This window comes from Pelodiscus sinensis, chromosome 1 (genome assembly GCF_049634645.1).
Source record: "Pelodiscus sinensis isolate JC-2024 chromosome 1, ASM4963464v1, whole genome shotgun sequence".
NCBI lineage: Eukaryota > Metazoa > Chordata > Testudines > Trionychidae > Pelodiscus > Pelodiscus sinensis.
This window is the reverse complement of record NC_134711.1, coordinates 169,428,749-169,443,646: the sequence shown is the minus strand read 5'-3', so window position 1 is coordinate 169,443,646 and position 14,898 is coordinate 169,428,749. Positions and strand designations below refer to the sequence as shown.

At 38.8% G+C, this 14,898-nt stretch overlaps 1 protein-coding gene across 3 annotated transcripts in view; it reads right to left on the bottom strand.

The window, feature by feature from the left end:
- The window catches only part of ROBO1 (roundabout guidance receptor 1), a 1,035,646-nt gene that overhangs the window by 80,747 nt on the left and 940,001 nt on the right, over window positions 1-14,898 (bottom strand). For all 3 annotated transcript variants that reach the window (XM_006136943.4, XM_075909735.1, XM_075909745.1), the window contains 7 exons: window positions 12,720-12,844; window positions 10,509-10,680; window positions 8,067-8,272; window positions 6,709-6,790; window positions 6,373-6,541; window positions 6,111-6,277; window positions 3-124 (listed from right to left, as the gene is read on the bottom strand). In XM_006136943.4, coding sequence (XP_006137005.1) covers window positions 3-124; window positions 6,111-6,277; window positions 6,373-6,541; window positions 6,709-6,790; window positions 8,067-8,272; window positions 10,509-10,680; window positions 12,720-12,844 — 1,043 coding nt within the window. The remainder of the gene's footprint in view (window positions 1-2; window positions 125-6,110; window positions 6,278-6,372; window positions 6,542-6,708; window positions 6,791-8,066; window positions 8,273-10,508; window positions 10,681-12,719; window positions 12,845-14,898) is intronic.

Here is a 14,898-nt window from a genome sequence, read left to right as displayed (position 1 = left end):
ACTGTCCAATGAACTTCAATTGAGGAAGAAGAAAGTATAGTAGGGTTGTGAAGATGCAGAACTACATCCCCAAGCTCTCTCTGGACCTGTTTGTGATCAACACCCTGGCTTGTAGGAGGAACATCTAAAATAGAGTAAGGACCCCTTCTTAAAAATGATCATAGTCTTCCAAATATGTAATTTGATTGACAAACAGGTCTATCTCACAGTACCCGCTAGAATAGCCCAAATGTGCAGGACAAAGAACTATGTGAAACTTTTTTTTCCACAGCAAATTGGCCAAAGGAACCCATTTGTTCCCAGTTCGAAACAAACTGCTTTGTTCAGTGGAAGTAATGTGGGGAGATGGGAGAAACGGGTGGGTGGGTGGGAAGCAGAGTAAAAAGAAAGAATAAGGTCAGGATAACAATAGTAAATTGCAGCAATAGTATCACCTCTCACCATGCAACTCTCTCTTTCCTGCAGGGAAGAGGAGAATCTCCTACAGCCTACTTCAAAAACCAAAAAAAAAAAAAAAAGAACAACAGGAAACAATCAAGGAGGGACAGAAGCGTGATATGTCTAAAAATAAATTCAGTCACATGCTAGCAAGTGTTATGGTTGCATTTTAATTACCTATTAACTGTAGTATAGTAATCAAATGAGGAAAAATGAACCACTCTGATGCAAGGTCTTCCAATGACAGGAGACTTCATTGAGCAGGAGCAAAGCGCAGTTGCCATCTGGCTCCCTTAACACTTGTAAATCTAATACTGGTCTCTTATTGTTGAAAGGGCTGTTCATACATATGAAAAGAGGAATTTCATGTGATGTGTTCTATCATTTGAGCTGGTACCATGGGGTCAGGATGTTTTGCACGTACAGCTCTCAAAAAGCATGACGGGCTGAAAAGAAATGACTCTCTTTATATATAGACAGATTTGTAATGTGCTCATTGTCAATATATCTGAAGTGTATGTGTACCGTGGACAACACAGTATTGCATTATGATATTAATTTCATAATTCCTTCTTTTTGCCTCATTATACACAAGAACTATAATGGCAACAGAGCATGAAATGAAAAGTGCTGATATCTTTTTTTTTTTTTTTTTTTTACCATCAGAGATATGTGTGTGCATGTCACATACATATCCCTCTATCGTACTATTCTCTGTGTCTAATCTTGTCTAGTGACCGGGCAAGGATTTGAGATACACAAGCATTCTTCTTTCTGAAACATTCAGCAGATTTTTTGACAATGTCAATATCTTCCTGTTCACAAGAATGGCCAGAGAAAAAGCCCAGAGGAAAGGTATATACGCATACCCACGACAGCAACAAAACCAGATACAAGTTTGTTGCAGGTGGATAGCCCATCTGAGGATTTAGAGTGGCAGAATATTAATGACTTCCCTATGGAAAATGCTTACATAAAAAAGAAGGGGATGCATGAAAAAGTGTAACTTTTGAGGGAATGGTTATATTCCAGTCCATTACACAGTGCATTTTTTACACAAATCACTGGCAATCAAATTAAGGAATTTCTATTTATCCATCTACATACGAAGTTATTGGCATCTGAACAAATTTTTTATCTAGAAACACATTTGAGACTATAAGAGTTATGCCAATTGGCAATTTGTCATATAGCTTCTCCAGCATATTCACAAGCGTGTGCGATTACTTCAAAACAAAATAATCAGTGTGTTGCCTATGTCAACCAGTGGGTGACAAATCATGAAGACTTATTAAAATAAACACACTACTGAGTAGCTAAACACTACCAAATGGTTCACCTATACATGCATCTTTTCCTCCTCATGATATTCTTGAAGACAATAAAATCTCCAACCTGGATTTATGTAAATTTCTATCATTCTTTTGCTTGGAATTTAAGAGGAGAGTAATCTTAACAAGTAGCAGCCTAAAGAGAAGATGGCACAACAGATGAGTCACCCACAACATAATCTCTTTCTATATATAAAAATGTTTTTCCTGCCAGGTGACAGAATGATGTCATAATGCAGCAGATTGGCAAGTGTAGCAAGCTTGGGGTGCAGCCCACTAGTAAACTGTTAACAAACCTTGTCATTCATACCTCTGAACTACTCAGTACAGCTTATCTATTCTACGGCTTTGTCATTTAGACTTTCAACTTTCTAGAGCTAAGACTATCAATATTCTGCATCTGAACAGATCCAAGTAAACTGTTCAGACTTTACTAATATTAAAACAGCAATAGCCAAGTGAGGAAGAGGGGGATTGCCCCCTTTGATATGTATTTAGCACAAGATCTCTAAAACAAATCACTCTCTATGACCAGAAGTCAACATTTTGGCCTATTTTTCTTGAGAAAAATTCATGCGAGACTGAGGTGATAGTGGGAGGAAGAGGTAAATGCTTCCAAGAAGTAGACACTTTTATAACATTTCCCATTATTGAGGACATATGCCTTCAGATTATTAATTTGGCATACAGACTTAATGTCATTTTGATCTCCTCAGTTCCACAGGAGACTCAAATAGTCAGGAAAAGAAAAACACCCACTTCCATCTTCAATTGACCAGATTATTTTTAGAGCTCTGCATGGATACAAAATTTGTATCCACATCCACAAAAATGAGCTACAGATATCTGAATCCACATGTTCAGGTACCTGCAGATATAAAGCGGATGTGGGGGGCGCTCAATCCTCTTTAATAGGCTAACCAGTTAAACAATGTTTTAATGATTAGCCAATTAATGGGATTTTACATCCTTAGCTCTAATCATTTTGCCTCATCTCATAAAGAGCACACTAGGCCACAATCATACATGCATGTGGGAGTTTCAGGCTTGATATAGCAACTCACATCTAAAACAGAAGTCACGAATCCTGAAAAACTTGAATTGGTGTAGAACACAGCAGCCTGCCTGCATAGCAATGCAGGTTGCTGTATCAATGTAACTCTAGTGAATTGCCCCCCAACATTGACATCCCGTAGAACACAGAAATCACTTAAAGGTCTCACTTGTTATTTACACTCTTCCATGTGATTAATCCTAGGTACCTGGGAGATCATCTCTTCTTCTGTGGCCATGATCTCCCATGATGGCTAAGTTCCACTGGAACAATGAAACTGTCAACCAGCAGGGGAAGCGTTTGGGTGCAGAAATGGAATGGGCTGAGTCCAATTTTGGAATTAATTCTCACAAGAGAACAATCAAAACCCAACCAATCTGAGCTGAACACAAAACTCATTTCTTTGACTTGGCTTTCCCTCAGGAACTTTTTCACAATGTGAATTGTCTACACTGCAATCAGAGATGTGACTAGAGCACATGGAGCAGCATCAATTTAGATGCTCAAAAAACAGTACGGATTAAACCTCCTAAATCCGGGACACTTTGGTATGGTCACATCTCTGGTCTTTGTGGACCACAGATGTTACTGGACCAGAGAACCCAAGCACTGGGGAGTGTGAGCCAGCCAGGACCCCTGACTGAATGGGGCAGCAGGGAACCAATGAGTCCTGTCACCGGAGAGATCCGGCCAAGCAGGGCAGAAGTGGGATTGCAGTAGCTATGGAGCTCCATATCCGGAGAGTCCCAGCTAACATGCAGCACCCAAGTCTGAACCTGGAACCAGTGACAGGGAGAAGCAGCAGGCTGGGAGGCTGGTGGCAGGGGACCTCCTTTGATCCAATAAATTCCCTCATTCGGGATGGGTTAGGTCCCAAGGGTGTTGGACCAGGTAGGGATAAACTGTAGAATCATAATAATGGCAGCTTGGTCTGTAACATGGGTTGAATAAAACTTACTGAAACCCTTCATATGCACTCCAGCAGTGAAGCCCATGCTGTTGCAGCTTCACAGCTACTATTTGAGCTAGTTGTATCAAAATTTGCTCAGGTTTGTCTTTGCATTCTGTAGTCACATCTCTGATTGCAGTGCAGATATACTCACAAACAGCAGTGCATGTGCCTAAGCGCGCGCGCGCGCGCACACACACACACACACACACACACACACACACACACACACACACTAATCAAACTAATTCTCCTGCAGGCTGGTAAGGAAGAAATTGAGAGTTTATCATTATTACATCTCTGAAATACTTGAAAAGCACTCATAATATGGTGATGAGGGAGAGAGAATTTTGCTTTTAGCATAAATGTCATACTGTGTTAGATTTATGAATATGCATTTTCTCAGGAGTGTTTTATAACATCTGATGGCCAAGGGGTAGTTTGCCTATGTGACAACTAGTATTGTGAGTTTAGAGGTAGATGGGCAATCAGATAAATAATTCCTCCTGTCTGTATTGGCTCAAAAGTTTTTCACATCTATATTATTTCCTCAATCTTTGGTTCTCATGAATTCAGCAAAGTTATTGAATTGGAAACACATGAATGCATAGTTCTGACTGCACAGTGCCTAAGTTCTGTGACACAACTTCATTTGTTTTCTGTGTTAATCTAAATGTATTATAATACTACTACTAAGCCCATGATTTCCATCTGCTCTAGAAATAGTATAAAGATTGAAACTCTCTTGTCCAGCAACTTTTGTGGTCTGCTAGGACCATGGATGTTACTGGACAAAAGAGGCCCAAGAGGTTGGCATCAGGGAGCAGAGCCCAATGGATAGGACTGGCCATGGAGCTGGGTACCCGGCAGCCAAAGAGAGCACAGTAGCTCATAGGGGTTACAAGGGGGTAGGGTAGCCTGCCAGCTGGGAGGGGAGCCTGGTTGAGTCTGCTGACAGGCCCCGGGAATGCCTGGAGTCTATCAGCAGAAGAACTGGAATTGACCTCCCCTTGTCCGGCAAACTCTCTTCTTCGTGACCGGTCAGGTCCAGAAGGTGCTGGACCAGGGAAGTCCAACACGTAATTGTATTTTGGAGGCTTCTTTCCCCATATGTATGCAATGTTGTTATACAGGCAGTCCCCGGGTTACGTACAAGATAGGGACTGTAGGTTTGTTCTTAAGTTGAATTTGTATATAAGTCGGAACTGGTACATATTATAGGGGAAACTCTAGCCAAGCATTTCTCCAGAGCTCAGTTTTATTCTCCCACACCTCACTTCCCTCAGTCCTTTATTCTCAAGCTGAGGTGTCTGCTGAGAAAAGCCGCTCCACGTCTCCCTGGTCTGCTGGGAGGGGTGCTAGCTTTGCGTCTCCCTGGTCTGCTGGGGGGAAGCAGCTAGTGCGGGGTTGCCTCACCCCGTTTGTAAGTAGGGATCTGATGTAAGTCGGATCCATGTAACCCGGGGACTGCCTGTAGTAGTGTGGGGACAAAAATTCCATCTGTCTCCCTGTAAGTAGAGCTCTCTGCAGCTACAAAATTTGTGTCCGCATCTAGAAAAATGAACTGCACTATCATCCTCAGGGTTTAAGATACAAAATGTGTATCTGCATCCATATACACAAGTCGCATCCATGGATGCCCGCAGATAAAAAGCAGATATCCATGGATTTGCAGGACTCTGCCTGTAGGGGTTGTAACCAGTGTTTCCTCTAAACTGCACGGCAACACAGCTTCACAGGTGATTAATCAACCCCACCCAGTCAGAGGCACTCCATGGTTGTAGCTTTACTGACATCTCACTTCCTTCTCTGGACTTACCTTTAATAGTAAGCATTTTGCTGAGGATTCCTCTTTACTTGTGAAGCGGTATCCTGGATCCTCCACATTTTTAATTTCTCTGCTTCCCCAATACAGTACAACATACAGCTCATAATACTCCATGCTCTCTCCCACTGAATCATAATCACAGCTTGATTTTCCTTTTAAATTGATAATATCTAAGCATGGTCATATAATTTCCATAGAATTTGGGGGTTTGTGTGAAAACTTCACAAAACTAAAAATTCATAGTGCTGCTAAGGCAGGTGACTCTAAAAGGAGTAACAATATTTGCCATAAGGGAATCCTAATAATTTTTATACAATGTGAGAATCTTTTCATGCAGCTTTTAAAGAAAAATGCAGCCTCTGAGCAATGCAGGTTTACCAGCTAGTATATACAGAGACTTTTAGATAGCATTTTAAAATCAGCATAAATATAATCACCACATCTTACATTGATCTTTAATATATCCTTCCAGATGTCACGGAACATAAATACTTCAATAAATAGATTTACCTTGAGTTTTCACTGGGTCAGATATCTGGCTAGGATCACTAAGTCCATATGCATTAGCTGCCCTCACAAGGAAGAGGTAAATGGCATTAGGTTTCAGCCCTTTTACTGTAAAACTTTCAGTTTTCACATTTTCTGCTACAGTTTGCCAACTGCTACCAGATGCATGGCTAAGGAGAGAACACAGGCAACAGCAGGTTAGAGTATACTTATTTAACCACATACAAAGTGTAAGTACAACCAGAGCACATGAGAATTGTAATACCTGAAGGCCTCTATTATATAAGATGTTGGAGTTGCACCTGAATTCAGATTAGGTTGCCATGACAGTATTACTGTATTTCTGCTGACATCTGTAACTTCAGGTTTTGATGGAGCACTAGGAATCAAGTTTGGGTCTGTTGGTCTTGGTGGTTGCACCGGAACTCCAAATTCTAACAAAAAGGGGAAAACAACTAAGATGGATAGAAAGAGGATGGGGAATTCAATGATGTTCACAGCTGTATTATCAATTAAATACAACGTTAGATCACAGATGCATGTTTATTTCTGATTTTCATTTATGGTTTTTCTTCAAACAGAGAAACGATGATTGATTTACCTTGGACTTCAATATAAGCACTCCAGGTTGCTTCCCCACTTGGAGTTGAGGCAATGCAGGTGTACCGGCCAGTGTCACCCAGCTGGGTAGGAAAAGTGGAAAATAAATATTTGGAACAATCAGGAACTCAGTGGGCTGGAAAAGTGACTACAAATCAGTATATCACCATGAATATGGATAAACACATTAGAATTTCCCTTCTAGAAATATCTCATGTTTGAGGAGAGGCCTTCACATACTGCTAGTGCTAAGTGAACATCTCTCTCTATATATATTCTATGCTATTTAGAAGGCACAGGAAAATACCAAGACTCTTTAATATATTATTCTGTAATGAATGACATTGCCAGCCAAATCCTATAGTCCTCACGCATTTCTTACACAGCAAACCTCCCACAGAAGTCCATGTTGAAAAATGAACTGAAATCCCCACATGAGAGATTGTGCACTAAACTCCCACTTTACTGGCATTTAGGGATTTATTCACAGGAGAGTGAATTTCAACCTTACGACAGGCTTACATAGTACACAGGGACATGTGCAGGTTTGTGTCTCTGGACTGAGGTATATTTTAGTCTGCAGCAATCCAAATACAAGGCTCCCCTTATAGTATTCGCATCCAAATCTGAACAACAGATTTATTTGTCCACCTGTGTTATGAGTTATGATCAAAGAAATGAAACTATAATCAAATCTCTTTACCAAGGAAAAAACATCAACAACAAAAAAACCACCCATCATATTCAGAACTAAAAGGTCAGAGTTACAAATTCTGCATTGGCAAGGTGGGGTTTTCTGTGACCAGGTGTTCACTGCATCAACAGGTAGCATAATTTTATGACTTTGACATATCAAGGCACAAACAGCCAGCAGGTAACAACAGATGTGCTAGAGCAGTACAATATTTTAAGACATCATGCAACTTGTCTGGAATGAACAAAAACCGTGCTCCAATTGCCCAAGGAAGTCATCTACACAGACCTGATTAATGACTGTAAAATAGATTTCTGTCGTGAAGATCTACTTTCCATATACTTTTTACCACATATGTCCATATAATCCTGAATCAATAAAGGGGAAAGAACAGGTACTATATAGGAACAGGAAACTAAACCCTGAATTGTACCCAAGAAGCCTAGAGAAAGAGTTTTCATCTTTTAACACTGTTGCTATGAAGGTGTATGGGAAAGGACATTAACATTATGTATTTTTCCTATATACACCCGTTTGTAAGTGTGAGATCCTGAACTAAGGTGGCATATGTGTGTGTGTAATTATAGATTATTTTCACATAGTAGAGTGCTGAAGGTTAGGGTCCTTTACAAAAAGTCTAGAGAGTCATTGTCATTTCAAGCTACCTTGGCATATCGGATCTGTAAAGCTCCTGTTTCCAGCTGCTTGATGCGTGAGTCCTGGGTAGAGATGAGGACTCCATCCTTTCTCCAGAGGATTGTGGGTATTACAGTGCCTGTGGCCACACAGCTGAGCACTAAAGTACCATCCACAGCTACTGTCTGATTTACAGGACCCTGTCGAATGACTGGGGGAGGCCGGTCTGCAATCACTGCCAGGAGAAACAATAGGAAATAGATTTTTCCAACTGAAAGCAATTGTCTAATCATCTAAGCAACAACAATTGCTTAATGCTTTGTAACAAACTGAAGACATGCATGGCTACTGAATATTAACATGATATACAATACACTATTTTCAAAGGCGAGGAGGGTCATAGGTTGTGAACTGGCATTTTCTAAGGGCCCTCTGAGTTCCATTGTCTTTAGATGAGATAATCATAGAATCATAGAATACTAGGACTGGAAGGGACCTCGAAAGGTCATCGAGTCCAGTCCCCCGCCCTCATGGCAGGACCAAATACTCTCTAGACCATCCCTGATAGACATTTATCTAACCTACTCTTAAATATCTCCAGAGATGGAGATTCCACAACCTCCCTGGGCAAATTTATTCCAGTGTTTGACCACCCTGACAGGAACTTTTTCCTAATGTCCAACCTAAACCTCCCTTGCTGCAGTTTAAGCCCGTTGCTTGTTGTTCTATCCTCAGAGGCCAAGATGAAGACGTTTTCTCATGATGAAATGACAAAGAATTTCTCAGTGTCTTTGAAAAGAAACATTCTTCACTTTGTATATATTTTACCATTTAATGGGTCGGTATAATTAGGGACTTGGAATTTGAGCATTAATTTATAGAAAACTATGATGGTGGGTGGAAAGAGAATGATTCAGCAAATATGCAGGCTTTTTTAAAATAAAACATTTAGCTTTTTTAAATAATAAAGTATTATTTACTTCCAACTCAGTCATGTATTATTTTCTAATGTGAAGCTGTCTAATGGTAAAGTTGAATAAATACAAAGCTGATTTCTGGAAAAACAACAGCTTTTTCAATTAAAACCAAACCAATAGTTTACAAGCATTTCCTTCACTTACTTATCTGAGAATTTATCTGACAATACTAATTTGAAATCATAATATGAATCTTTCACAGTATTTGTAATAATTGTATTGTGTCTTACATTCAATATAAATTAACTATCTGTGATGGGTCCTTTTAACACTCTACTTACATAACAGCACAAAGTACTTTGCAAAAAAGAAAAAATGCATTATGTTCACCAGAAAATAAGCAATTTTTCCAGATGTTAAACCTATGGTACCATATTTCAGTATCTTCTCCTCATAATATCCTGAGATGTGCAAACACTACAAAATAACCACAACTTAAAACAACACCCTTCAACAACCTTATGGGAACTGGTGTGACTTCAAACCTAGTTTGTTGGTATGAAACATAAGACTGAAGTCTTGATAATTTGTGATCATTAAACATCTCATGACCCTTTCGCATCTGAAGAATGTTAACATTGATGTTTTGGCAAAATTCCAAGTCAGCTAATTGCATTTGCATACCTACATGCCACCTTGCATTTTCATTGGCATGATTTATACTTTACTTCCTGTCGTAACCTGTTGTGATGTGTTGCAGTGAGATGGCTGAAATCATTCCCAGTGTAGTCAGAAGTTCAGGTTGTTAGGTTTCTAAAGTGTTTTGAGCATCTTAAGGAGAACAGATACTATATAAATGTAGGATATTATATTTTTTGTTTCAAGGTAATATTCTGGAGAAATGTATATATCTATAGACTTGATATTTATTTATGTCTCACCTCACTAGCTATTCAATTTTAAGTAAAATTACACTCTGGCATTTGAGTAATTCCCAGTTGTAGAAATATCTGGACACAATATTATGGAGAAAAAATACTTTAAAAACCTCTTTATCAGAGATATCGTCAATATGTGTCTATTAATTTCAGCTGTTGCCCAATCAGCATTTTCTAATGATAATTTTTCTCACGGTCACTCATTGAGTTTATTAATTAATTCAAACTCTATGCGTGAAATCTTAGCCCATCTGAAGTCAGTGGCAAAACTTCCACTGACTTTAGCTGGGCCAGACTTTCAGTCTCTCTGTCCTGCCACACAGGGTATGTCCCACACAGAAGAGGGAATGATGCTTCCTTGGGTGGGTATATGGATAAGCTCTAGTTCTGTTTGAGTCAGAACACTCAAAATAACTATGTGACTGCAACAATACGGGGAGTAGCTCAAAGTACAAATACAGTCCCTAATCACTGGGAATGTATTTGGGCAACAAGCAATCAGCCTCCTGCCAGTACTGAAGTGATATTCTTCCACTCCTGAAGCGGTTTTAAATAAAATTGGTAATTGTAAAATAAAGTTATACATTTTATAAAAATAAAATTATCTTCACTTTACCATCAGTAACTTCCAAGTATGCTTTCGTCGTGATACTTCCTGCAACATTTAAAGTCTGGCAGATGTAGTATCCAACGTCAGACCTCTGGACACTTGTGATTGTGAGGTCGCCAGTCTGGGATACTGAAAAACGACTGGATGACTGAGGTGGCTGGTATGAGAAAAGCAGATTCTAGGATACATATACAATTAAGAGAGGGAGAGAAATAAATAGGTTAGATAGAATAATACATCTGCAATGTTCACCTTAATATAGCTAAACACATGGACATTTATTATACGTTTGCATTATACACAAAGTGTGTGTGTGTGTGTATGTGTAAAGCCTTTCATTATTGTACACTAGTTATTGGACCTGTTTTAAAAGGTAGGGACATCTATGTACTTTTCTTTGGATGTATTTTACCAGGCCTGATCCAGTGTCCATTGAAATCTATAGCAGACATTTCTTCAATTTCAATAGGTTTCAGAGAAGTACTGATATCCACAGATTCTGTAAATGTGCCAACAGTTGTGGTATTTCTGCATACTGTATAAAGTAATGTGCATACAAATGTCCACATAACCATCTTTCAAAATCAAGATTGAGGCATTTCTTCTGGTAAAAAAGATTTTATTTCAAAAGCATACAGAAAGTGCCTGTTTCCTTATTTGTGCTCAAACTCTAGGCCGCCAAAGAATGGAGAGGGAATGTGAATGGAATGTTTTAGAGGTTTCTTTTTAAACTGATGTTGTTTTAGTCTGAGTAATCATAGGCTTTATTCTATGAACAGTTATGCATTGTATAATAAAGTTCTATGTAAGTTTCCCTTGACATAGTTTTGGTTTGAAGTTAGATATTATGATACCAATAGTGGTAATGCAAGTCAGAGATGAAACCAAGATGACATACATGCGCTACATCAAATACTGGTTTTAGATTTTCATCTCTGGCTCAACATTCTAAGGGAAAAAAATAAGTTTCTATACTTCGTTGACATTATTTTTATGGCTTTCTCTTGTCTGACTATATTTGGCTTTTCGTAAAAATGTACAAACAATGAGGACAAAGAATCTTAAATTAAAAATAAGTGCAGACATTTTTCCTCCTCCAATTCTAGCTACATAGTGTTAGCCACTCGGTAAATTTCAAATGGACCCAATGAAACCAAAGGGTTTTGTATTAAAAAAGACCTTACTTATAGGTCCCCACCAATACTAATAAATAAAAGTGCACATAATATAGCAGCTCACTTATATCATGAACTAACACTAGAGGTAACCAGCTCAATTTTGGTCTAGTGACGACGTTTATTTTATTTAGGCAGATGTTTAACAAATTAAAAGAAAGAATCAATCCCAAGCTCAAATTTTGACTATTGTTTAGAAAAGCACAACTATCCCTCAAGATCAAGAACAACCAAACAATATTCTTACTAACAGAAAAATGAAAAAATATCCTGTCTTGACTAAAAACAATCCTTCATGCAATGTATTTTCTCAAAAAATCAGCTCCCTCCCCCAAAAAAGTAAACCATAGGGCATTAAACAACATAAAAAACTAAGCTTTTATACTGTGCTTTTTTTCAGTAAATCTAAAATCATTTAACTAAGTAGGACAGTATATTTACCACCTACTTTACAAATAGCACCGGGAGAGGAATCAATCTGTAGAACTGCGCTCATTTGAGTTAGCCATACATAAACATAGCAAATTATTCTTCCCTGTGAGCGCAAGCCACAAAGCCCAGATCAAAAATGTTCCAAAATTTGTTGGTGTTTAAAAATGATTTCGTGGTTCAGCCAAGTACAGTGCTAGGTCAGGAGCTAAGCTCTTGGGATTTTTGGATACAGTATTCTGGTTTGGCCCCATTTATAATCACTCTGTAGATATTTCATCATTTTTCTCAATAGTGAAACATTTAATGAAAAATGTGATTATAACCACACACTAAGAATATATTCATCCTTTCCAGCTGCCAGAACTACCTGTTTGTTGGCTCGTTGGTCCAGGATTATCTGTGGTCCAGTATGGACAATGGATTTTGTTGGACCAAGGAGTCCCAGTTAAGGGAGGTACAGCCTGCACAACAATAATAAAGAAGGTGCACAGCATTTTCAGGCTTAGCAGTTATCTCTTTCTGGTAAACAACTGCAGCAAATGCCAACTTCTTCTCTGACATTATGACTTAAAAAAACTGGCATGAAACAAGAAAAGAAAGTTGGCTTTACCTGACTTCCCTCTCGTCGCCAAAAGATGGCTGGTTGAGGGTTTCCAGTTGCTTCGCACTGGAAAGTCACTGTCCGGCCCAATGCAGCTACCTGGTCACGAGGTTTCACAACAAAATGGGGAGGCTCTGAAGGAGATAAAAATACACTAAAATTGGCAGTTCAATATTCACCCTATTGAAAGCCAAGTGACAACTTTCCTGGTGCTTGAGCACCATACTTTATTTGTTTCAAAGGTAGTTGTGTTATAAACACCATTTATTATGGAGCTGCAACACAAGCATCATTCAGTGCTTCATCTTGACCCAAGATTCTTTGTTCTCGTGCTCCCTATTAACATCCTGATTGTGTATCTTAGTTTGTGACCTTTTAGCCAAGTGAGTTTTAACTCTCATTGACATCAGTGACCTGAGTTACATGAGTAATCATTCACCGGAATGATCACATGGGTCACAATCGGGTCTTAAAAGAGGAGAGTGGCCACATGTCACAATAGAGAAATCTTAGGGCTGCATCTGGCTGATGGGCCACACTTTGCCCACTACTGTACAAAATGCTATGGAGTAACTGCACATTCAGGTTTACATACACAAAACCCATCTTCTTTGATTTAGGATAGCCCGGGAGGGGGGAAAAAGCCTTTATTTGCTTCTATTAGAGCAATCTAATGAAGTTGGGGCCTCAAAAAATTTCAATTTAACCCAACACTTCCCTCCCCCCCTCCCCCGGAAATGCTACTATGCAAATGAACCATTGAAAAACCTTCATTCCAATTACTGAAGAGAAATGAATTTAAAGCAATAGTGTGTCTGAATTCCTCCTTCATTTACATAGGCGGGGGAATTTTCAAATAAAATATATATGTAAATGAAGGCAAATTTGAAACATCTGCTAATCCTAACATTATAAATAGTGCCAGCATTGTCCAAACTGTTTGATTTACACCGACTTAAATGGCTACTTCATCTAGTAGTAAACAGAATGTCAAAAATTATGTCAGCTACATTCAAAATAAGTTAGAGTACTTGACAGCATTAAATACACTGACGGAGCTAGCCCAGAAAAAAATAGCATATAAAGTCTGTTAGGCTGTCACTTCTTGCACCTGGAAAAATTTGCATTAGATGAAAAGTCCTTTTACTTACTGTTTACATTTTTCAAATTCATTTCTTATCAGCAGTGCAAAGCATTCGCTATTCTCCCCTCTTATTCAAGGTGAAATGAGTGCTTTGAATCAGGAATTTTAACAATTGTGTGTTCTTTTCATTTGTGTGGTCTTTTCCTTCCCTAAAAACATCTTATGCTTCCCATGTCACTTAGGGCATGCAGCTTAAAATATTCAAACAACTGCGACCTATAGATGAAGCCCATGAATACCAAATACCCCTTCTGGACAACTTTTCTTTGTTAACATAAGGCAATATTTTGAGTTATCCATTTATCTGACTTGTGACTGTGTTCCCTATTTTTATCAGAATGAAATACCCTTAATGTTCCTTGTAAGAATTTTCAAGCAAAATTCTGGAGTGATTTATATTTGGGCTCAAATGCTAACAATGGCTGAGTAACCTAACTAAGAATCTATATCAGATAAAGCCCCAATGTAGATGTTACTGTAACAGAAATAATAACAGACCCATAGTGATCACTATCTTCTTAAAACAGAAAACTTGGATACAATTAATGTCATGGAAGAGGGGTATTGGAGATTTTTTTTGACAACGACAGAAGGAATTTAATTTAGTATTGCAACTAGACTGGAAAACTGCATGGTGTTTGCCACTGTGCAGTGGGGGGTAGATTAAGAGCCTAGGCTTAGGGGATGCTTGTTTATAGTTTTCCAGTTTCCCTATCCTGCCCTTGGGATTCCCATCCTCTGTACTGACCCTCTTTACTATAAAGGTATATTTAGGGTCTCACTACCTCACTAGAACAATGACACACAGATATAAGGGTTTCTAAACTATATTCTGTTGCACTAGTTTGAAGAACTTATATAATTATAAAGAAAAGGTTTCATTGCTGCCTGTGAGAGAAATGGGGAGGGTGGCCCTTGTATTTCAACTTCAGAGGAGGGTTTCTCAGGAGTATTGTGCAGATAGAGAGAGGGGAGGGGAAAAGTCAGTCAGTCAGGGTGTGATTTACAATAGCACTCAGAGCACTGTTCCAATTCTGCTGCCAT